The sequence below is a fragment of the Lycorma delicatula genome, chromosome 11, assembly GCF_047948215.1.
Source record: "Lycorma delicatula isolate Av1 chromosome 11, ASM4794821v1, whole genome shotgun sequence".
NCBI lineage: Eukaryota > Metazoa > Arthropoda > Insecta > Hemiptera > Fulgoridae > Lycorma > Lycorma delicatula.
Genome location: NC_134465.1, coordinates 11,730,411 through 11,756,035, shown reverse-complemented (window position 1 = coordinate 11,756,035; position 25,625 = coordinate 11,730,411). Strand labels below are relative to the sequence as shown.

Genomic DNA, 25,625 nt, shown 5'->3' with positions numbered 1-25,625 from the left:
TAATTAGGTTCAGTACATGTAAAATTACTGAAAGTGTAAATTACAAAAAAAGAGACAACTTGAATTAGCGTAGGGGTGGCCCATAAGCAGTAGACCAAAATTTAATGCGCCATAATTTCTAGCAGTGTAGAAATGAAAAGAAAACACATTTTGTAACAAAAATAGATTTTAAAACACGAACACGCTTTAATATCGATTTTCCTTTGTGCGATCAACTTGCATGCCATCAGCATTAATACAGGTCTGTAATCGCAAAGACACAATTTTGCATTCAGTTCATGAGGAACAGCAGTAAATTCCTCAGTAAGCTCATCCTGCTGCCATCACAACTGATCAAAGAAGTCTTTCCGTTGTTGTAAGGAGGTAAACAGCGTGACTAATAAGCTCCAGGTAATACTCACCATCGATGTCATCTTCAAAGAAGAAAGGGTCAATGACCACCTTCACAGACCATGATGCCGGCACTTTTATCGTCGTACTCGACTACCGCATTTGGATTCAACATACACCGGTAAACACATTTATGATTGTTTACACTACTGGACAGGTGAAATTTGGCTTCATCAGTCCACACCACATTCTGTTCCGACTTTGGATGTGACTCTTCCGACTCAAGAAGACTTTGTGTGCCAGTCTGCGGCAAACTGCAGGCGGCAATAAGGATCATGTTTACTTAACCTGTGATGTGTCTTGGATGATACGGTTTCACTTTCACATCTTTGTGCGTTTGTTGTAATAATGATCTTGAAATTATCAGTGTTGCTGACAGATGGCGTATCGATTAGGATTTCTGGGGTGACGACACCAACACTTGCTGCAGCCGCTCCTTGTTCTCGGCCATTTTGACTGTTTTTGATCTCTATGCGCGTGGCATATCCAGTACATTGCCAGTTCCATCGAAGTGTTTGTTTAAACGTGCAATAGTCTTTGGCTTTAGTGCATCTAGTGCGTACTCCAGACACTGAAGGCGATAAACCTCTTGCACGTTGTGGGTTGCAGAGTGCAAACATGCACATTGAATTCATTGTTCCAGAGGAATCCTACTAGTTGCCATTACAGAAGTTCAACCTGTAAAAAAAAAACTTTTGGAACATGAGTAGAAAATGTACTTCTACTGGAAGTTATGGCAATTCGAACTGTGGTTACTACTTATGGGTCACCCATATATAAACAGTTTTGCTAGTATCATTCCATTTGACTTTTAATTCTGAGTTAACTTAAGAACTATCCAGTATTATATAAAGTAGGACAAAAATACCTATAAAAATGGTTTAAATAAATTTGGAAACAAAAAACTGTCTAGACCGTTTATAAAAAAAAGAGTCGGCAAAGGGTTGTATAACTTTGGTCTTTTAACACCTTCTTGCTTCACAGCTACTTACAATATTTTTAACAACGGTCACAACTTGTAAAACAGATTAAATATCAGAAATTATAAAAAAATTCAAAATATTTTTAAATTCTAACTCTGCTTTCATGGGACCACATTTTCTTTATTTAAAAAATAATTTCACTTATCATCTACATTAATACTAGATGTAGTTGGATTTTCAGTCTTGAAAATTAATGTATAAAGCAGTTGATATTTTAAGTAAGGGTCCTATTCAGCCCCTTGTTTTTTTTAAGGCTTAAAAGTTTATATCGGATTGATTATTTACTTTGATAAATCAGCCCAATTTGGTGCAGTGATAGGTAATATACAGTTAAAAAAATTGGCATCATGTGCTTCTTGTCCAACGGGATAAAAATCAGCCCAGGACTGGGATATATAGACAGCCAAATATGTGTGTCAAATTTCAATTTTTTTGTTCGATGGAGTTATTTAGATTAGGCAGAAATAGTGTTGAATATCCACCTACACCTAATCTGACTAACATCATGAAACTTTGAAATTTTAAATAACTTTAGTACTTTAATTTTATTGAAGCTCAATTTTCTAAGAACATTATGTAAAAAAGTGAGAAACTGAAAATGGCAAAAACTTTCTCTTCTTTTTTTTAATTTTGCCCAAAAATCAATGCTCCTCCATATATAGAAATTTTTTACTACATTTTGAAAAATTTATGTTGAACCTGTTTGATGACGTAAATCAAAATACAGGCCAACACACATGTACATACATCTTTTGGAAATGTCTAAAAAAACTTTTTGTATTTTTCATACCAAAGGTATCTTGTAACATTGGCATTTGCAAAAATGTTGATACGCAAACTTTGGGTGATCGGTAAACTTTTTTTCTTTCCCTTTATAATTATGCTACTATAGACAGGAAATTAACAATTTTAGTCATTATCTAAAACTAAATGTCAATTCAGTTGTTAAATAATCATCGGTAGACGCTGAGGAAATATATGTACAAAAAATAAATGAAAAAATATTAATTTAATGATGTATAAACAAAAGAATAATCGCGAAGCATTATGGAATAATTATTTCTGATAACATTTTTAAAATCAGAGTAAAAGATTTAAACAACTGTTATTGTTTTTTTGCAGTCCTAAGCAAAAGCATAAATTTAATTTTTTAAATTTCAAATTTTAAGTCGCACTCCCCGACAATTCACGCTGTTAGAAATTGTTTTTCTCTTGAGTAATATTGTTATTGATAATTGTTTTAGCATTTAATTAATTATAGTTGTAGATTTTAAGAAAACAATTTTTGAGTATATTTTTTTGTTTTAACATTTCTTTAATAGAAAGTTTACTTTATATTTTTAAATTATTATTATCATTATTTATATATGAGGTACATTCAATAATTAACGAACAAATTGATGTTAAAAAAAACTATTTATTCAATATAATGAAACTTACACTACTTATGTTGCTGGACAAGTCTCTAAATGTTGCTGGAGACATTGTCTCCAACAGCATTTAGACACTTGTCCCACCGTTCTGTGAGCTTTCTGATTCCCACAGCATAGAAGTCTTTACCTTGCTGTTTGAGCAATTTGTGTACCGCTTTTTTGACTGCTGTGTTGTCATTAAACTTCTTGCCACATAAAAAGTCTTTGAGCAAGCCAAATAAATGAAACTCGGACGGGGTGAGGCCTGGGCTGTAAGGAGGATGTGGCAACACTTCCTAACCCAACTTCTTGAGCATTTCTCCTGTTCTCTGAGCGATGTAGGTGCACGCATTGTTATGCAAGAAAACGCTGTGACGTCTTCACATTAGGTCGCAGGTCTCATTTTCTTTAGGAGCATAATAGAATAGTACTCTGTTCACGATACATTATTCTAAATAGTCACTAAAAATTGGGCCTTATTACTCCCAGAAGATCGTCAACATCACTGTACTGGCTGACACATGAGTTTGAATTTTTTTGGTAGGTGAATCCAAATGTTTCCACTCAAGACTTTGCCGTTTAGGTTCGGGCTCAAAATGGTGTATCTACATTTCCTGTGTAGAAGGTCATTACCATTACCTTCTGCTTCAAACCGTTCTTTGAGATCAGAAGAAATGCAAATTCGATTGTCTTTATAGGCTTGAATCAACTGTCTTGGAACTATCTTGAACATGTTTTGTGATTATTCAGCACATCGTGAATGATTGAATACACAGTTCCAACACTAGTATTACAAAAAAAACTAGCAATTTGGGAAATTTTGACTTGCCCGTCTTTGCGAATCAGATCATTTATGCAATTTTCCAGTGCAGAAGTCGAAACTTCAACTGGTCTTCCAGAGTGATGGAGATCAGTCCACTTGTTCTACCTGAATTAAACTCTTCCACCCCCTTTTACACTTTACTGCAATTTAAACACTTTTCACCGTACTGTTTCAACATTCTTGAGTAAATTTCCGCTAGTTTCACACCTTTCAATAGCAAAAATCTTATCACTGAATATTGCTCTTCTGACATACGTTTCAAGCAGAGCTGACATTCTGATATCAACAAAAGAAGTTTTGTTTAGATTAATTATGATCGAACAGCTGATTAAATGTGTTCCTAAGGTTGCCGACTTGACCCTCAAAAAATTTCATTGTCATTGAATGAACTGTTTTTTGTTATATCAATTTGTCTTGTTAATTACTGAACATCCCTTGTAAATTAACATATACAATTTTATGATCTAAAGTATATTTTTCTTTTTATAGAGCAACATATTTGTTTCCAAATAGAGGCTTGGGTATTGTCGGGCAACATCAGCTATCAGTGGATGCCTTAGATATATCGCACGATGGCAAATATATCGCATCATGTTCACTCGATCAAAAGATAAATTTCTGGCCTATATCATTTTTTAATGATATTGATTTCTCTGATGTTCTGAACGATCAGACTAATTTACCATCTTCACAGTACGCCGATAGAAGAACCTTCTTTGCTGATCTTGAATAAAGAGTCATTACACAAATTGTAATATAACTGTAATAATGTGTACATTATTTAAATGCAGGTGGTAAATAAATATATACTATTTGTTATTTTTTTTTTTGTTTTTTTTTGAATGAACAGATTTTATTTGCTATCCAACTGAAAATTATTTCTGCTATACACCTACCTCTCATTGCAGCCAGAAAGAAAGTGCACTTTCATTTCAAATTATTGAAATAATAAATTGTTTTAAATAAGTTTGTTATGTTCATCCTTTTTTTCCTTAAAGTTTTGAAATGTTTTTAGAGTTATAGATAAAATTTGAGTTAAATTGTTAAATGATACACTTCCAATATCAATTTTTTTTTTAATTTCCTGATAAAAGCATCTTCAACATCAAGTATAGCAAATTATATCAAAACATCAACAATTTATGGATGTGATGTACAAATAATTTGGGATTTAAAAAAATAATGTTTAACCACTTAAACTACATATTGGATACAGCAAAATTGTCAAAATTGAATCTAAGATTAATATATATTGTAATTAATTAAACAAAGTAATTTTCAATTGCACAGTGCTGTAATTGACACACTTTATTTAAAAACCAACATTTTCAAGATCATCGAGTCATAATTAATCTGCTCAAATAAATATGTACATTTACTAAATTTTCATTAAATTCATTTTACAAGCATGGACTGAGAAGTTTCCGGCCTGATACATAGATGGTGCCAGCAGGTCTAATTTCTTACTGGCATTCTTTAGTACAATCCTTCCCTAGGATATTTACTAAATTTAAGATTAGTAGTTCTGTTAGTATAGGCTTAACGAATTAAAAAGAAAACTATCACATCTAGCAAAAAAAAACTTCATCGTTAACAATTCACCAGCACATTTTTCGATCATTGCAGTGGCTAAAATCAACAAACTAAAGTTGCAATTGCTTTCCCAACCACCTTATTCACCAGATTTAGCACCCAATCACCTATTTCCTAACCTCAAAAATATGGTGGATAATTTGAGAGCGAGTAAGTCATTGATGCAGTAAATGGATAATTGAGGAGCGTGATGAATCCCATTATAATTTTGGTATAACTGCATTATAGCACAGGTATGAAAAGCGTATTCGTCTTTGTGGATATTATATTGACAAATAAAGGCAAAAAAACTGTTGTTTTGTTTTTCAGACCAGAAATATTTCACTCCAGCCTTTTAATGTTCTGTTCAAGGTTTTATTGATATCCCTTAATACTTCCAGGTAAATATTGGGGAATTGCTTTTTTTATCTGTGGAGTAGCATATGTTCCCATTCCTGCACAATCTTATATATTATTATGTATCGACCACAATAAAAAGTTTATGTTTTTATTTATTTTGTCTTAAAATTATTTATGTAAAAATAAGTCTGTGATGATGAATATAATATTCACTTATTAATTACGTAATGAATTCTGTAGTTAAAACATTATTAATAAGTTTTATTAATAATAAAATGGTCTAATGTATTTGTATGCACTTGATTTGATTTTGTATTTGACATACTAAATTCCATTCGGAATCTTCACCTTTCAACTGTTTAATCTGATGATTTATAAACGTATTTGTTTTGTATTACTTTAATTTAAATTATTAAAATTATTTTTCCTGTTGATTTGAAACAGTTTATATAGTATATTGTTCATAACAGTAGTGGTATATTTTTGCTTTACACCATTTTACTGGTCTTACTTATGGCTGTGAAGCAAGTAAATTTCTTGAGGTAGAACACCAGTGAGTTGTTTTTTCAGAGTGTAATCTTATTATTATCTTTTATGACCACATAGGATCACTTTATTCAGTCCATTATGCAAGTCTCTACAAAGGAACTGTTTGGGCCTTGCAGTCCTCCCAGTACTTCATATGTTCCAATCTTTGTGCCCTCTCTATTGTTGAAAATGTTCGTGTTCTGAGTTTTTTGTTATGAGTGTGAAACAAGTGTTTTTGTTCTTGATTTTCTTGTTTAATTTTGTCTTATCTATGATGTCTTCTGGTGTAAGGCCAATTTCCTTCAAATTCTCTGTTATTTATGTGATCCATCTTCATCCTGTCTTGGTATTTTTCAAGTCGTGCTTGTACAGTAGTAGCTGTTTCAGAAGTCTTGAACCTTCCATCCCCATAATTTGTCCAAAGAATCCTAGTCTCCTCTTATGCATGGTATTAGTGATGGGTTCTAACAATGTTTCTGGTACTTTTTACTGATGCAGGTTCTTCCAGTTCTTTTTATTTTCTGGAGTGAGTCTTGTCTTTGATTTTTCATTCAAGTGGAAGAGTGTTTCTGCTGCATAAGTGGCTTCTGATTTTATGACTTGTGTTGTAGTGTCTTGTTTTTGTGTTATTGATAGGCCAGTTATTGTAAGTGTACCAGGTTAATGTTTGAGCTTCAGCTTATTTGTTTCATTTTATTTATATCGAGATTTTTTTGTTTATGTTTATTATTATTTTTCTGAGGTTACTATTATGATTATATTACCGTTTACTTCTTTTAAACGTGTCGGTTTCTGATGCATCATTTCTGTAGAATGATTTTTTTTGAGGCCAATTTAATTTGTAATGTTTTGAAGTTCTAATATCTGTGATATTTAGCTTCGTCGATGTTGTTTGCTAGCAGTGTCAAGTCGGCGAAACCTAGAGAGTTTGTTTTGATTTTCAGCCTATTTTTACTTTTGGGGGAATTTTTTGACCCATTCCCTCATTACAATTTCCAGAGCACAGTTAAAATAATAGCACTGAGAGCCCATCGCCTTGGCGCAGTCCTGTTTTGATCTCAAAAGGTCCCAAGAGCTCGCGTCTGAATTTTACCTTTGACTTAGTGTTTCTAAGGATCAGTTTTATCATGTTTATTAATTTGATGTGTAGTCTGAGGTGTCTTAAAATTTTTAGGTGGGATTCTCTGTGTCAAACTTTCTTAAAATCTATGAATTTTACCACCATGTCTCTGTTTCTTTTCCTGTTGTAATTCATTATTAGCTTGAGACTCATGATCTGGTCTGGACAACTCCTCTAGGGGTCTGAAACCTCCCTGGTATTCTCCAAGTTCTTTCTCTAGTTGTGAACCGATCCTGTTAAGGATGAGTCTTGAAATAATTTGGTATGTTGTGTCTAGGACTGAGATTCCCTTGTAATTGTTAGGGTCTGTTTTGTGCCCTTTATCATGTAGTGGATGGATGAGTCGTCCAGTGTTCTGGTAGATTTTCTTTGATCCAGATGTTGAAGGGAAAGTTTTGCTGATCTTCCGCTGCTTTGTATTTCTTCATCTCAACCAGTGCTTCACAGACTTCTTTTATTGTGTGAGGGGTGATGTTTTCTGATGTGTAAGTTTAGGAGTTCTGTTGATTTTTCGCAATTTTGGATTTTTTAAAAATATTTAGCTAGGATTTCTACGTTGTCTTTATTGTTATGAACCAGTTTACCGTTTTCATTCTTTATTAGTAGGCTTGGAGAGGTTCATATTTTTGAAGGTTTTGTAATAGTCTCTTGGCTGAGATTCTATAGAATAAACTTAATTTTTTTCAAAATGGTACAAACAGCATCACTCAAAAACATTCCATTCAGTTAATTAGAATCTAATCTGCTAATAATCTCTCAATTGGGACATCTTTACCCAGTATAGACAAATATTATTGATTACAATTTTACATTGTCCAAGTAAAATATGTACAACAAATTAGTTTACTGACATTTGAGATCAATCTCAGACTTCATTATAGTAAACTTGTGCCAATTCTAAAAATTGTGTGATGTAACAAATTATTCATCTAAACTATTAATCATGTAGACAGGTCAAGTGAAGGTACATCAAGTATAATTACTTAAAACCTGCAAGATGTGTATATAGTGTTGTATTGTGTCGTATAATATTTATTTTTGTAATTTAATTTTAAATGAGAAAAGATAATCACATGTAGAAGCAGAGCTGTTATAAAAAAAGCAGATTTGAGATCGATCATCTACTGAGAAAAAATATAAATGTCGATTAAAGTTTCTGTGATGCAAACATGTGGACTTTGTTGTTTTATGCAAATAAAAAAAGTTAAAAAGTAATGAATGATGTAATTTATTGATATACATTAAAATTAAATATAACAGACAAAGAACCAAAAGTATCAGTAGCAGACTGGCTCAAGCAAAAGATTTTCATGAAGAAAAGAAGTTAGCATCAAATAGAAATATATATTTAACACAAAGAGTAGCTAAAATGTAATGCACAGTTGCTCATTATTTACAAATGAAAAGACATAGTCAAATGAAACAAAAATGGCATAAAAGTACATTTATTTGTTACAAAGGCTTACATTTATTTTTCCATGTAGTCATTTACTAACACGTTTTCTTCCAATGGTGAACCAGTTTTCTCATTCCATCAATGAAGAATGCTTGCGGTTTTTCCTTGATCCACAAACACTGCATCCGGTTAATCATTTATGGTGAACACTCTTAATATCACTGTTTAATTGTGGAATGAAGTGAAAATCACAGGACCCCAAAAATGGTGGGTATATAGGTTAAAATTTCAACTTATATAGAGGGAACAAACATGATACATAAGTTTCCTAATGTGTTTTAACATTTAACAGTTGACCCTGCTTATGCAGCTGGTGTAAGGCAACAGTTGGCCGGGTGCAGTTGACCCAGCTTCTAGATAGTCACATACAATGTTTGGAATTCCAGAATACTAACAAGAGAATTTTTTTGCAGAGGATTGTGTTATGAATTATTTTTATTATGGCAAATATAGTGCTGTTAATCTGTGTTCTGCAGTTTCTTATACATTGTAGTGATGTACCCAAGTTTCATTTCATCCAGTATTGAAAAAGGAAGTAATTTCCCCTGTCATGATAGCATTTCAGAAGCTGTTCACAACAATGTTTTCTTTGTGTGTGTGTGTGGCGTCCACTGTAAATTTTAAGGTAACCTAGTTAGCAATGATGTGTCCTCGTTCTTTTGATGTCTATCTGACCAGCAATGTATAGTTGTCCTATGCGACAATCATTTCGAATCAATTCATCCATGAAGTTGGATGAATTGCATCCAAAAACTACTTTTTGGTGCTTCTTATCAGTCATAGAAACTGGTCAGCCATTGTGAAGTACTTCATTGTTCGCTTTACTTGCTTCTGATTGACAACATTTTATTGCCCACCTACTCGCAGTATTTTGATCTGCAATTTCATCACCATAAACTGCTTTTATATGAATATGAATATCAATCATTTTATAACACAATAAAAAAATTACTTTTATATGAATGAAGCACAAACTTTACGTTGTTAAAGATTCGATTGTTATATGTTGGCATAGCTGGTATATTCAACTTCTTACAATGGTGACTGAAAAAGTGAGAGGGTATGGATCAACGAGTTTTGGAATGTTAGACAAAAAAAACCTGTCGCTTTGTGCTACATTTTTTCTCCCTGTTTGTACCAATGTGTATTACATTAACCGCCACACCACATACATTTGTTGACTGTTGTCAATCATTAAAAATAAAAAATGAGAAAGAAGACAAATGCAGGTTTGTTTTAAAATGAGCTTTTATTTTAGAAGTCTCAGTTTTTCCCGATGATACTTCACCCACTAGATTGCTTCTGCAGTTACTGGATGGGAAAGAATCCACAGGCAGCTGCTACCATCAGATCTCATTGGCTAGGTTCATCTTTATCATGAACCTAGCCAGGTCAGACTTATATCTATAGACTTGGAAAGTAGAGAAGAAACAATAAAGAATGGGAAAATGTTTTGGTGTTGAGAAAGATGAATTCCTCAAAAGAATTGTGAAAACTGACCCCCAGTGTATCAGCAATTTTACCAAGATTAGAATAAATATTTGTATTACCAATCCACAATTCTATGTATATAGTACATGTAAAACTAGTAATTGATAAAAAAAAATCTGTCAACAGAATTATTTTATTTTAATTTCACCAATAATCAAATTACATTTTTCTGAACTTTGAAAATTCTTTGAAATTTGAACTCTTTAAATTTATCTAGCAGGAAATAAATATTTTATTGTGATCGAAACATGTAATACGTTAAACAGATCACTTCAGAAATGGGTGTGATTGATAAAAGGAACTACTTGTAACATTAATTGCCTTGATGAATAAGAGGAAAAGTAGGCAAAATCACACAATTAATTATAAAATAAAGCAGGTGTTTTAAAGTTTTTATTAATAATAAAAATTATTTGAGCACATGTTAAGTGGAGGTGAAAAAGTTAAGATTTTTTAAATTTCATTCTTATTATTGTCATTATTATATAAAAACTAATTGACAGAATTAATTGTTTCTGGAAAAGAAAATTTTTTATTTTAAAAACATTAAGCGAAAGATCTTTTGAATAAATCAGTAAGTTAATAATAATGGCAACATTAGTGAGAAAGCCCCTTTCTCACACCAAAATATTACGGTGGGTTACAGTAAAACAAATTTCTGTTGCATCGATTTTAGAGGTGGGAGGTTTTAGATTAGGTTAGAATTAAAAAAAGGAAAGAAGATTGATTTGAATGTGATATCTGTTGGGAAAGAAGTAGTTACAATTTTTTTTTAACTAGTGACATCCCAGTAGCTTGGCTGTCTTTATCAAAAGCAGTATGACCTGAAATATACACCACATTCTATCAATCTCCTTATTAACAAGCATTAGCAGTTGTGTGAGCCTCATAATGTATATTACTGCTACCAAATTGGAAGCGTAATAGTTTATAAAACTCCCATTACAGTATATCAATTTGGTGAGCTGTATATAAAGACATTAAGGTTTTATTTATTTTCATAATTATGTGTAGAGATAACTGCAAAGGAAGTCTGATTAAAGTATGTAAAATAGATATAGCTGATATAAATAGCAATGTATATTATAGCTGATTGAAGAACATTAAACTAGTCACATAGCTGAAGGAAAAATAGAATTACTACATCAAGCATTTAATGTGGAACATTTAAGATAATTTAATAATGTTAAAAATCGGCTACATTCAATTTCCAACCAGGAGCGAGTTTTCACTTAAATTTTAATTTCTCAGTAAAATATTTGTGTAAGTTTGGATGCGTTGGAAAAAAAGATTTATTGTGTTTCAGTTTATAAAACTTGGTAGAGATTTATATTTCAAATATTCGAGAAAATTTTATTTTTAGATAATTTAATAAATGCTGCCTAAGAAAAATATTTACTAACAATAAAATACAAATAATTCGCGCTGTTTTGTTTGTTTAAAAATAAATAATCTTATCATTCAAGCTGCTGCACCATGCGACTGTATAACAAACCTAGCCGAGAAAATGCGCATGCGCAGTACGGATTCCAATCTGACATTCATTTCTCCCAGAATGCTTGTGTCCTCAATTTCAATACTTTAGTTTGGAGTCGCCATTTTACATGTTCGGTTGTCGTTGGGTTATTCCATAGTGCTAAATGTAAAGTTTTAGTAAAAATTTTTTTAAAATCTTAACCAATAATGTTTGTTAAATCAAATAAAACAATATGACAGAGTGCTAACGTGTATTTTTAAATTGTGATTATTAAATATATTTTCGACGTTATGGCGTAATGGTAAATTAATAGTGGTTGTGTTATTTTCGAATGTGTTGGTTTTTTAGGACATTATTTTATTGTTCCCACCAGCTGCTGGGTTTTCACATCAAAAAATTTCCTAAAGGATACATAATACTGTTTGGATAATTTAACACTTTCTTCAAATATTTACTTACTAAGAAATTAGACATGGTTTCCCGGAGTATTCCAAGCGATAAGGTATGTTGATGTTTTGATTAACTGCCCCAAAAATAATTATTATTATTTTGACCCAAAAAAAAATAATTCCCCTGTTTTTTCTTTTCCTTTTTTTATTAAGAAGAGCTTTATATATAAAGTAAAATGGTAATATTTATTTACGAAACTTCAGTAAATTTTTACGTGACTACTGAATTAACTTATAATGTCCCGTGCATTTCGTTATTTGTACTTTTGTAATCTATTGTGTCTATCTAAATTTATTGTTATTCACGTTCATGAACTTTAATCATAGGTCTGTAATCTTTGTTCGACTATGAATATTTCACTTTCTTTTTACTTTATCGGGTATTAAAAAGGAAAAAAATCAATATTTGTATAGTTTCAATGTTAAATTTCGCCTTCAGGTAGGTATAAGGTTAGTAGAATATTTTTACTGGTAATGTTTACCTCTTCATTATTTATTTTCATAAGTATTGATTTTTATTTTTTATTGACTTTTCGATGTATTTATGAATGTTCTTTAACCACCATTTAACAATTTTTTAATTTTATTTTGTAAATCTCTTTAATTTGACAAATTTTTTATCCTAATTAATTGCATTATTTATTTACATTTAGTATCACGTAACTTATTTGATTGTTAATGTAGAGATTAGGTATTTTATCTTCGTATAAGTAGTTAAAAACTAATTATAACTATATTTATACTTGTTTCTGTTATATAATATCAGGAAATCCGTGAAAAAGCAAAATGTATAAACATTATAGTAAACTGTAAAACTTTACACAAGATTTGATAAGAATAACCTTTATTGATGTTATTTGATTACCGTTTAAGTTATTATCGTTTTATAAAACACTTAACATTTATGTATTAAGATTATTTATGTATTTTTATTAAATTATTAGCGTAGATATTAATAGTAGTAAAACAGTTAACGTGTATTTTCTAGTAACATTTATTTTCAGCTTCAGTTAATTAATAAAAACATGTAAAAATTGAAAGCTGTACTTAATTTTTGTGTTAGATTATATTTTTTTAAATTCAATAAATGAAAAGTTATTTGTATTTTATCTAGTGGGTTAGTAGTAATATTTATGGAGAAATAAAATAGTTTTTATATTAGGTTTTTTATATATTTTTATTTCTATTATACATTAATTAAAAAGACGCTTTTTATAAAATTTGATTACAATTTCATCGAAATTGTTTCCACTAGTTTTTCTGATTTTTTTTGTTACGTTGCTAAGCCTATTAAGTTTTTTTAAGTAACATTCATTTATTTTAAAGGTAGAATAGTTTTCCCCTCTCAACATAAAAAAGATAGGTAACAGAATAAAATTCTTCTATTAACCTGTACAGGTAACTACCAACCTTTTTTTCATTTATTAATGTAGAATGCGGTCACTCGACCAAAGGGAAAAATTACATTCTGTTTTGTTAGATTTGTGGTCATCGTGGGAATTGTTTTATTTCTTGTTTATTCCTTTTTTTCTTTTTACGTTCGATTTTGGTTCTGAAATACCACGTTCCAATCTTCACCTTCATTGCAGTTTTCTCCTTGTCCAATATTCTTTCATTTTTTGAGCTTGCCGTTCTCTTCTTTTTTTTGACCATTCTTGAGCATCCTTTTTCCTTTCTTTTTCATGAAAACCCTGTAATTTAATTAAGATTTTTATAATATTTGGTTTGGGGAGATTGCTCGTTCATTCGTTTTAATAAACCCTCCCTAAAATAGTAAAATTAAATTAATAATTTTTAAGTACTGTTAATGAGAAAAACTTTATTTTATTTGTGTTTAATTCTTGTATTATAAAAATTTTGTTTTATTGCACTGTAACAAATGTGGTTTAGAATAAAATTTTCTACTTCTCTTGAAAAAATTATTTATCCTTTTTTAAATTTTAATTTCTTTTTCCTATCGCTATTTACGAAAAATATATATACTGGATGCCCCAAAAGTCGCTTGACCGAGAATTACAGTTTTTTAAAAGCTGAAAACTACTTGTGCTATTAAATCGACAATAAATTTGTTATACATAGTAAAATTTATTATACATTTTTTAAAACCTTGACTTGGTCAAAATACTGCCCTTGTATTTCAGCACATTTTTCACAGCGGTTTTTTACACATGTAATCGATTTCTAACACAAATATTTGTTTGCGTTTAACGCTTAAAATTCATTTTGATTATTTGTCTCGGCTGTTTTAACCTCCGTATCTATCGTTAGGCATTCTTCAGAGGATGAGATGAACGATTTGTAGCGTGTGTGAAAATGCCACGCCTGATCGGGGATTCGAACCCGGGACCCTCCCGGATGAAAGGCCGAGACGCTACCACTCGCGCCACGTTGGCCGGCACCTGTCCCAACTGTTCTCTGCAAATCTCTAGGCTTACGAAAGAAAACATCTTCCAAAATTCCCAAAACTGAAAAGTCTGAGTGGAAGATCACATGATCTTTGTGGCTAGTAAGTCGTATCGCGTTTTCCGATCCGCTCATCAAAGTTGCTGCCGAACATCTGTTACCGATAAACTGTTATACGGTGGAACACCATTTTGTTGCCGAATTAAATTAGTATTTTCATACAAAGGATTATTTTGTAGTCGGGTAAAACTACTTCTTGTAATCTTTCAAGGTAAGAATCGCCACTTACAGTGCCGTTGAAACAGTATGGACCTATAATGCCACCACTCCATACACCAGCCCAAACATTGATCCCTGGAACATGTAGTTGTTGCACAAGTACTTCGTGGATATTTTTGTCATTCCAGTACACACAGTTATACCCACCCCGGGTTGGTCTAGTGGTGAACACGTCTTCCTGATTCAGCTGGAAGTCGAGAGTTCCACCGTTCAAATCCTAGTAAGGTAAGTTATTTTTGTACGGATTTAAATACTAGATTGCGGATACCGGTGTTCTTTGGCGGTTGGGTTTCAATTAACCACACATCTCGGGAATGGTCGAACCGACACTGAACAAGACTACACTTCATTTACATTCATACATATCAACCGATGCAACCGTTTAGTTTAAAGGAAGCGTCCTCAAAATGCGATTTTAAAAGTTAAGGCTCTGCCTTAAGGCGTATTACAAACCGTTCATAGAATTCAAGACGCCTGACGAAGTCATTTTCTATTAAAGTTTGATGCGGTTGTGGACGATAAGCTTTTAGTTTCAATGCTTTTATCCCGGTAGATCTTTTGCGAATAGATTTTTTTGGGCTGTTAATAACCGAATCGGCAACGTTTGTTAAGTTATCTTCACTTGCAGCAGTTTTAGGTCTCCCGCTCCTTGGCCAATCATATACGCCTCCGATTGTCTCAAGTCGTTTATTCTGATTGTAGATCGCTTGTCTGGATGGCGTTTGAGTGTTTGGGAATTTTTTATTCAAATTACCGATCGATTTCATCACTATTTTTGTCGTCTTCCATCAACATCGTAAGAGAAAAACACCTTGTTCGGTTGCTAGTTTACGGTTCACGGTTAATTTACAAATGAACAATGAACTACTCGATCGACTGGAAAAAAAAGAAAACATAAGTAGCGTTAACGTCCTATCAAATATGACATTTTTTGAATTACATAAAATACAAATATTGTATTTTTCAGTCAAGCTGCTTTTGGGACACCCGGTATATATATTTCGGTTTGGTTTTTACACGAGAGTGCTTAATACAGTTGCATATTATATACGCACCTGTTATATATTACAGGTGCTAGTTATTATAAATTTCCGTACAAAATAATTATGCTTGGCTTTGACGATATGTTTTTTATCTTTTCCTAATACACTGTGGTCCGTATGTATGGTGGTTACCTGTACTTAAGCAATGGAGGACACGCATCGAAATGGTTTTCTAATGGCGTGCATATTTAAATAGAAATGGATGGAAACTTATGGGGCATTCTGTACAATCGGTACATACATCTTTGAAAGGTTGGCTTAAAATTTATATAATCTGCCTGATTAATTACGATATAGATGAGATTAGAAGACAATTTATTTAATATTAAAATATTATTTACTACAACTTATGTGATCGAAGTTGATTAATCACTTTATTATCGATAAATATTTAAAGAGTGCGGTTTTATTATGTTAATTTATGCGAGGTAATTGAGTGGTGCTTTGTTCTTCTTCCTGTTTATTGAAATAATTGATTTCAGTCGATCCGGAAATAGTTTTAATTTAAATTTATAATTTTTATTAATTGCTTTTGAGTTTCTTTAGAAATAGAGTGTAAAATATAACAAAAAAATGCTTAGTTGTATTTTTTCCCCTTAATTACATTTTTGTTTATAATCTAGATTTATTTGAAGCTATCTTTTCTCCCAGGAGAGAATATATTTGTACGTTTTGATAATTTGTTTGTTTTTTTTTTTAAGGGCTTGAGTTTGTTTTTTTTTATCTTTAGAGCTGTTTAAACTTTCAGGTTGTGATTTTGAGAAATTATTAAGTATTTACAAATACGTTTGTAAAATACTAGCGTTTTTGAAAAGCCTGAAGGGTTTTAATTTATGTTAACTGTATTATTGGCTAGCGCATTTCATTTTATTTATACCGTTGGCGGCTAAGTTTTATCATTAATTTGATTATTTTATTTTATAATTATATTTTAAGTACCATAATCGTATTGCTTACGTCAAAATGCGACGTAAGTCTTGCTTATTTTAAAGACTAACAAGGGTCCCGTACCGTGATTATCGTCAGGGAAATTAAAGAACGAAATGATTTACCCGTCCTCTTTTTCACTCGGCCGAATATACGGTTACATATCGGCTTATCTAGCTCAACAAAATAGAGTTGATATTTAACCGCACGAGTGACAACTTGCTCTGTACCATATTAACCGGTTGTATAATTAATATTATTACTATCAGAGAAAGCAACACCAAATTGTTTGGTATTTTAAGTACTTGAAATGTGTGGGCAGCCGTAATAATGATGTGAAACTCGGTCCTTTAAGTAAGTACAGGAATAAAATAGAATAATTATATTAGATATAATTTTTTATCGGTAATGTTTCGCTGGTGTTTGCGCCAATTCGTATACTTCCGTAGCGGAGTGGTAACGTCTGTGTTTTTCATCCGGAAGTTTTCTGTTTGAATTCCGGTCAGGTTTGGGATTTTTTTAAAAGAATTGACTATTTGATTTCCTTCATCAAATGGTGTTTTTACCTTAAAAATTATTACAAAAAACTTACCGTAAAAAGTATAATCTAGAAAAAAATCAAAATCCTTTGTAAAAAAAAAGAATGTTGGGTTCCGGTTGACCCCTTTGACCAAATGACATTTTATCATCAAAATTGTACCCTATTTGGATCTTTATAATTGCTAAAAATAGTTTGAACCTTTTGGACCCCCTCGTTCGACAGCTACCTCAAATAACTCAGAAAATTTGCAAAATTCAAAAAACCTTTTAAATTATTAATTCCATTCCTACGTCGACCCGTTTTTTTTTCCAAAAATTCGCATGTCGCTTACATTAATACTAGATAACGGTTGGATTTAAAATTTAAGTTTTGAAAAATTGATGTTTTTATGTACGGGTTCTATTCAGCCTCCTTATTTTTGGAGCTTCTAAGTTTATTTATTGGAATGATTAGTTTAAGTAAGTAAACCCGATTTGGTAAAAGGTTTTTCAGTAAGACTGAAAAATGGGTACTCTGATGCTCTTTGTCCGATGGGGTCAAAAGTCAGGTCAAAATTGGAATATATATATATTTATTCCACACATTTTTGAATATGTATTTATCTATACTATTATATAAATAACTAGGGGTTTTTATTTGTTCGAGATAATAAAAAAACTTAATAAAAAAAAAATGATTGCAACCAAATTTTTACCCATGTTTCTTGGTATAACTGAGAAGTTTTTTTTTAGTTATATCATCTCGAAGAACCAACCGATCGAATGCTTTCAAGTTTTCAAGGTAAATTCGGATTGTATTACGGAAGGTTTTAAGCCACAGGCTCGAGCCCTTAAAGGTTAAAATATTAAAATGATTCATTATGTCTTGTAAATTTAAGATATTCATTAAGGAAAATAAAGAGTAATCCTAATACTTTATTGTTATATTTCTGCCTCCACGGCAAAGAAATAAGTTATGATTTTTTCTTCGTCAAAGGTCTGTACTTTAGTTACTATTCTGTCTTTTGTAATTCAGTTTCTTTTTCAGGTTTCTATAAAGCCTAAATACTTTAATTGTTATTTATCAGTATTATTGCCACGTTCATGAGGATAACGAACAGTCTGGGGATGCAGAGGGTGGAGCTCTCTGGTTAGACGGGAATGGCGACCGAAGCGAGCTCTGAGGCCCTGGGGGTAGGTTCCGTGGCCCCGAGGAGCCCCTGAGTTTCTCCGGAGTTCGCACGGGTCGACTTGGACTCTGAGGGTCCAGCATTAGCTAGAAGGGCCGGCTTGGTGTATATATATATTCGAGATATGAGGCAAAAACTGTTTCACTTCTCCTACCCGTAAATCAGTTGACTTAAAATCGTAGTTTTCAACAAAAAAAAATTCAACGAAATTGTAAACGGTACGGTAAATCTCACAGATATCATTTCCTCTGCTCAAAAAACAAAAATTTATGTTTTTAAAAAACCTATACTGAAATCAAAAAAGGTAAGACACTACATTTCTATTGTCAAATCTAGGAGTCTAGTCCCAAATTATACACTTGGTAAATATTCTAAAATGTAATGATGCCATAAATAATATTTTTTAAACATAATTGGTTTTTTTTTGTTTAGAATAACAATTTACCTCCATGCGTCACAAAAATAATTTTTAATGTACAAAGTAAATATGTAGTGGGTACTAGAACTGGCTTCCGTTCAGTTCAATTTTTTTATTAAAAAAAATAAATAAATCTAATTTATAATTTACTTGCTTTTCAGCTAAATAACGATGAGCCAGAAGCTCAAAAGAATTTTTTTTTTCATTTTAATGACATGAATGCACTGCAGTGTGTACTCTGCTATGAACATAAATAGTATTCTGCCTTTAAAAAAACTTATGTATTATGCAAGGGAAGTTCATATATTGACTCTAGTGAATCTTGTACTCTAAAGAGAACAAGGGCATAAACAGGAATTCTAAGATTTGTAACAATAGACACAAATCTACTTCTAATTAATATTTTATATCTTACGATGCTTTCTAATCTGATACTTACAATTAATCGTAAATCTGAAGAATACACATATTCTAGCTACTTTCAATAAAACTTCATATGTAATGATATTCAACATCTTTGTCGATAAAAAATTGTAATATCAGTTGTGAAAATGCATAACTACTTAGAAAGCAGTATACCGTTTTATTATAATATTGTAAATCTACTCCAAGGATAAATTTTCACTTAAGAATTAACCGTTACAATAGGCAAATAATAATTGAGTAAAAAGATACGAGTGCATGAGAAGAGTTGATTCAATGAGATCAAAACATCATTAGATTTGAATTTTTAAAAATACTTTTACACCATGAATGCCACTTTGATAATGGCTTCATCGATAACTTGAATCCCCGTTCAATTTATAATTAGTACAAAATAACTTTGAATCACCTGTAAGGATCCATAGTTTCGTGGCTGCAGAGTTGTCATGTTGGAAAGGTCAGAACCCTTATCCGATGTAGACTAAATGTAAGAATCTAAGAATAATGTTCTGCTTTTTGTAGGGCTTTCTCTAGTATCCCTTCTAAAATTGATTTTTTTATATTCATGTGGCTTACTGTAAATAGTAATGGTTATTTTCCATTTTGATAATGGTTTTATTGTTGATGACTGTTGAACAATGAACTATGATCTGGACCCAATCGTTTACATACCTGGGCGTTATTTTATCTTTGTTAGTCCAACATTTGTCTGGAAAATATAAAAAATAAAAATTTAATAATTAAATAATCAATAATTTCAACTAAATAATTAACCTCAAAAATTAAAAATAAATAACAAGTTAAAACCTGACAGAAAATTATGGTGTGTAATTATAATTTAATCTTAACAATTTTTTCAATAAAATAAAAATTTATGAAAAAATATATCTTATATGAAAGTATAATTTTGCCTATTAGTGTATTACTCCATTCTTTCTTTATAAGCATCCAATATGGTACAAAGTTAAACTTGATGTTTTCATTTACCCCCTGACCTTACTGGTTACAAAAAATTTAAAAAAAAGTTTTTCAAAAGGATAACAAAAGTAAAGTGGGCTTTCCATAAGTTTTACTTAAATTACTCTAAATAATACTTAATTTAAGTCTATTGTAACTGAAATACTAGTTGCAATATACTTAAATGAAATATTTTTACTTGAAAAAAAAAAGAAGTATTTTTGGGAATGATTACACCGTTCAGAGAAGAGATTGGTACTTTATTTCCAGTTGTAAAAAATTAGAAAATCTATTTTTTTTTCTTTAGATAAAAAAAGTATTACCAATTGTTATTCAGTTTTAGTTTAAAAGCCAATTAAAAACAGTTCTTACTAGTAAAGATAAAAAAATTGAAAATCAATGTTAAATTAAAATATTAGTTGGTTTGATACAGCTGATCTTTAAAAGAACACTTTTTTATATTTATAAAAAAAAATGAATTATAAGATAATAATAATCTTATTAAAAAATTAGATCTGGAATATTTATTTTTCTATAATTCCTAGAGGCATATGATTCAATAGAGAATTTCCGGTTAAAATATTGAAAGTATTTATGTCAATAACACTACAACATTATAAAATAAACATACTCAAAAGTTCAATTTTTAGGTGTAATTTCCAAACTGAAGATCTCAAATTATTAAATATTTCCAAAGAAATAGTTTTTAATGAAATCTTTCAGAAAACTAGCGGGAAGAATCTACATCTCCAGAGAAACAGAAAAAGAAACAATGTGAATCGATCAAAGAAAGGAGAAAATTTTAGGGGGAAAATGAAAGAATTTGGAAAGCAAAGAACTTGGAACTATTCATGGGTGATCCTTAGAAGAAATGATAGAAAAAAAATAAAATAACAATAAGATATGTTTATAAACTTATGAAATGTACCATAGCTATCGGAAACAAAACTGAATCAATCTTTTACAACAGTCTTGGCTATTTGATTCCTCACATTATTTTATTAATTAGTTCACATCTTTTTTACATTGACAATAGGGTTAACACATTTATAACTGAACCACCCTAACTGAATGACTGCAAATACCAAATTTATCAGGAAGATCAAAATAAAAGATCTTAGATGAATTCACTTTATAATTTCATTCGGATTAGGATGCCAAATTAAAATAACTTGATCAAAAAAACAATTTTCTCAAGAATTTTAAGACTTATTTCCTTTTTAAATTATAACTTTTTTAAGTTTTATAAATGAATTTATAAAATTTCTTTTTACGGTGTTTAATTTTATTAAAGTTATTTAACTTTATTCAAAATTTTTATAGGTTAACGAAAACAATGCCTTACATTAAAAAAGGAGCTCGAAAAATAACTCAAAACAGATTAATCTTCGTTTTGACAAAAATAAAATAAGTAGAAATTGGAAAAACGACGTAACGGGACCGGATAACTTGAAGCAAGATTATGTTGAATGCAGAGTTTTTTTGTTTTTTTTTTGTAACTCAAGTTCCTTGAATTTTTACGCTAAAATATTTTGAGTATGAAAATAATATTTGCGGGCGTCTTATCGTTTTTATTTGTTAAATACCGCAACTGAAATGGTGTAGATGAACTAAGATTAGTGAACGACTAAATTATAGTCGTTTTCAGGAATTATTATACTGTATTCAGTTGCTTGTAGAATGAAAAATACACAAATGATGGCTTTGTGTGAGCGAGTTGACTTCTGCTAGTCACGTCCCTTGCATCAGTGCCGATTCACAACGCGGCCATATCTATACACAACACCATAATCATTACTCATATATAGTCACCGAATAATTAATTTGTAGTATAATAGTAGTCGATGTAATCAAATGCTTACACAACGTTATCTCTTCTCGGTTCTATTAAAACACTTGATCTTTTCATACGATACGTATTAATACGTAATGACATTAATACGTAATTAATAGAAAATCACTCTTTTGCTTCTCGTGTTCAATTTTTGCGTTTCATTACTTATTTATTTGCTGAAATGTTATTTAAAATTAATATAATGCAATTTTTTTACGTTCACTGTAAAGTGTATTCCTAGATTTGTGTCTGTACGACTGGAATTATACCGTTATTTTGACACTGTGTCTGATACCGATTCAAATTAATACCTCATAATATGGTTATTAGGATCTTTTTCGGAATTCCCCCCCCCCCCAAAAACCACTTAATTTTTTAACCAGTGGGTCAAAAATTGATGTATTTTTAATATAAAATAAGAATTAGGTGGGAATATGCATGTTTCTAATTAGCAAAAAAATATTGAAATTAACAATAACCAGGTTGGAGAAATAACCCGATAATACACTAACATATGTTGTTTTATACCGGTAATTTTAAATATTCTCCATATTAACATATTTTACATATTAAATATAACCATTGTTGCTTATAATTATAGTTATAAATTATAAATATAATCAACCAAACTTAACCTACGCTCGCTTCACTCTCTAACCTCGACTATTTAACAGTAATTTTTTGATTATTTAAGTAATAAATAATTCCAATTAAGTAACAAGAGTTCCAACGTTCAAATCCTGGTAAGGGCAGGACTTTTGTACGGATTTGAGTACTAGATCGTAGATACCGGTGTTCTTTGGTGGTTGGGTTTCAATTAACCACACATCTCAGGAACGGTCGACCTGAGACTGTACAAGACTATACTTCATTTACACTTATACATATCATCCTCTGAGGTAATACCTGACGGTGATTCCTGGAGGCTAAACAGGAAAAAAATAAAAACAAGTAATTGCCGGCCTATGTGGCGCGAGTGGTACCGTCTCGGCCTTTCATCCGGAGGTCCCGGGATCGACTCCCGGTCAGGCTTGGCATTTTCAAAAAAAAAAAAAATTGCAGTAATAATTACTGAATTTGTTAATTAAATATTCAAAACATTACTGTTAATTAGTAAGGTTAGCGACCGTAGGTAAGTTTGGTTAGATTATATTTATAGAATAAATAAATATAAATTATTATTTCTGGTAATTGGGTTATTTCATCAACCTGGTTATTGTTAATATAAATATTTCTTGCTATTTTCAGTTATCTCCAGGTGAAAAACTTGCAAATTTTGGGGTGAAGAGAAACGAAAAACTACGAATTTTTAATTTTTATTTTGAAATATGCATATTCCCACATAATTCTTATTGGATATTAAAAATACATCGATTATTGGCCGATTGATTAAAAAAGTAAGTGTTTTTTTTTTTTGAGAGGGGATTCCGAAAAAGTCCGGTTATTTTCTTAGACAACGCTCCTTTTCATTCATGTAAAAAGGAAAGAATTTCGGCCGCGTCTTGGAAAAAGAACGATATAAAAATGTTCGAAAGGAGTTATTTTTGAAGAGGATGAACTTACGGTCCGATTACTTCAAAGGGTTTGCGTATTAAAAATAATTTTAATGTGTGTAAAATTGATAGTAGGCAAGATCCAGTGGCAAAACCGTGTTCTGATTACCTCCCTATCGTCGCGTACTCAACACGATTGAGTTAGCTTGGGGACAAATCAAAAGTTACGTAACGTCAAAAAGTACTGCTTTTATAATACCGGATATTAAAAACGTTCCCTTAAAAGCTATCGATAAAACAGCCCAGCAGGAATGGAAAATCCGTATAAAACATGTTACTGATACTATTGAACCAAATAATTGGGGATCGGATAATATAATAGAAAACAGAATTGAGCCTTCCGTTGTACCTCTTAATAATGAACAGCACTACAGATTTCTCGCAATCGCATAACGTAAACCGAATTGAATTTATTATGGTAGAAATTTAATGTAAGATAGTTGAAAGTTTGTTGTTTTTGGACAATTGACAATTTCAAAGCTCTTAAAAAAACTCAAGTAAAACGTCTTAATGTATTTAAATTTAAAATATATATGATTATTTAAAATATTATAGCGTGTGGTTACTGAATATTAACGTCCCGTAGTTTCTTTTATATAAATAATGATTTACAGGAGATCCTTGTGAATGGGCCGCCTGAACACCGTACGCGCAGTCTTTTTACTTGAACTCTATAAGCTAACCGAATAAGATATACATTCACGTTAATGAAATTGAAGAATGAATTGGTTTCCTATAGATTCCTTCATCAAACTAAATATACGATTGCATATCAGCATAATGCACACATCCCTACAAGGGGGCCATCTTTCCTCGTGTTAATCAGGAATTTAATGTATAGTGAACATCATTACTCTCATAGAAAACAACTATTGGCAGCTGTTTTTTTTGGTTTTTTTTAAGTAATTTGTAAGCATTATCATTTTAAGAAAGGTCGGGGCAGATAATGTAAATAAACAGATTGACCTCCTACCTTTTCAGCTTAAAATAATGCGTTATATACTGATGGCGATAAAAAAAATGAAAATTATATTTTAGGTTGTTTATTTGCGGTGAATAGAAAGGGTTGAACATAAAAAAATAAAAATACTGGTTTAATTCAGAACCTTTTCCCTTTTTTTAAAGTCAATTAAATAATGTCTGTATTATTAGTTTTTTTTTTCATATTTGTTTAAATTATTTTTATTAGACAGACTGTCTAGATATATTTATATAATTTGCACAACACTTTAGTTTCGTTTGAAGTCAAGGACAATTCCACTCGCATCGTACGTACACGCGCGTTCACTCGTTCAGCGCATTTGTACTTGTTTATTTAGTCTATCTTTATTGTATGTCTATGTTTGTTTAGATTGTAGTTTGACTATTGTTATTATTACGCTTAGTTGTTAAAAATTACAGTGTATGTTTATTTATATGATAACAGTGTAGTTTCATTTTAAATTATTTTTTTTCTGTCTTTGTTTTACGTAATCGTAATCGATTCCGATGATTATTATGAATGAAAGTATCTCTTTTCATGGCCTTTAATTATATATTAATTTTATCATATGTTTATAGTAGAATAATCATTATTGACCTTTCAGATTTAAATATAAATAAATTTACGGCCGTGAGCCCGTAGTAACATTCACTATTCACTACCTTAAAACGTACTATGAAAAAATAACTCGATTATATGAGGGTGTTTGTAGGAGGGGGTTAAATGCGTTATGATTTTTTTTTATTAAAAAATAAAACATTAACAAATTTCAATGTGTATATTTATTTACATGATTATTAATATAGAAAATTTGGGTAGCTATTATTTGGTGAAGTCCTTTTTTTGTTATGTTGAGTGCAATAACTGTAACGGTAGCTGTTGGCCTGTCATATGTCATCGAAAAAATCATCTAAGAATAACAAACATCCCAGGCCAGGCTTGCTGAGTAAAATGAGGAATCGAATCGGTTCACTACAGCCCTCTTCAATGAACCAAATGTACAGCTTCGTATCCCTATTACAAGCTCATCTTTTTT

The 25,625-nt window shown here is 31.0% G+C and overlaps 2 protein-coding genes across 3 annotated transcripts in view; both read left to right on the top strand.

Annotated features, from left to right (window-relative positions):
- LOC142332124 (WD repeat-containing protein 55 homolog) overlaps positions 1-4,427 on the top strand; it is a 57,168-nt gene extending 52,741 nt beyond the window's left edge. The window contains exon 8 of the mRNA XM_075378381.1: positions 4,098-4,427. Within this exon, the coding sequence (XP_075234496.1) occupies positions 4,098-4,341 (244 nt within the window). The 3' untranslated portion in view covers positions 4,342-4,427. The remainder of the gene's footprint in view (positions 1-4,097) is intronic.
- Positions 4,428-11,705: 7,278 nt separating this feature from the next.
- UBL3 (ubiquitin like 3) overlaps positions 11,706-25,625 on the top strand; it is a 568,876-nt gene continuing 554,956 nt past the window's right edge. The window contains exon 1 of one of the 2 annotated variants that reach the window (XM_075379124.1): positions 11,706-12,114. Coding sequence is in view for 1 of the 2 variants with exons in the window: in XM_075379123.1 (XP_075235238.1) it covers positions 12,085-12,114 (30 nt within the window). In the remaining variant the exon portion in view is untranslated. The remainder of the gene's footprint in view (positions 12,115-25,625) is intronic. The other variant, XM_075379123.1, reaches the window with a different exon arrangement.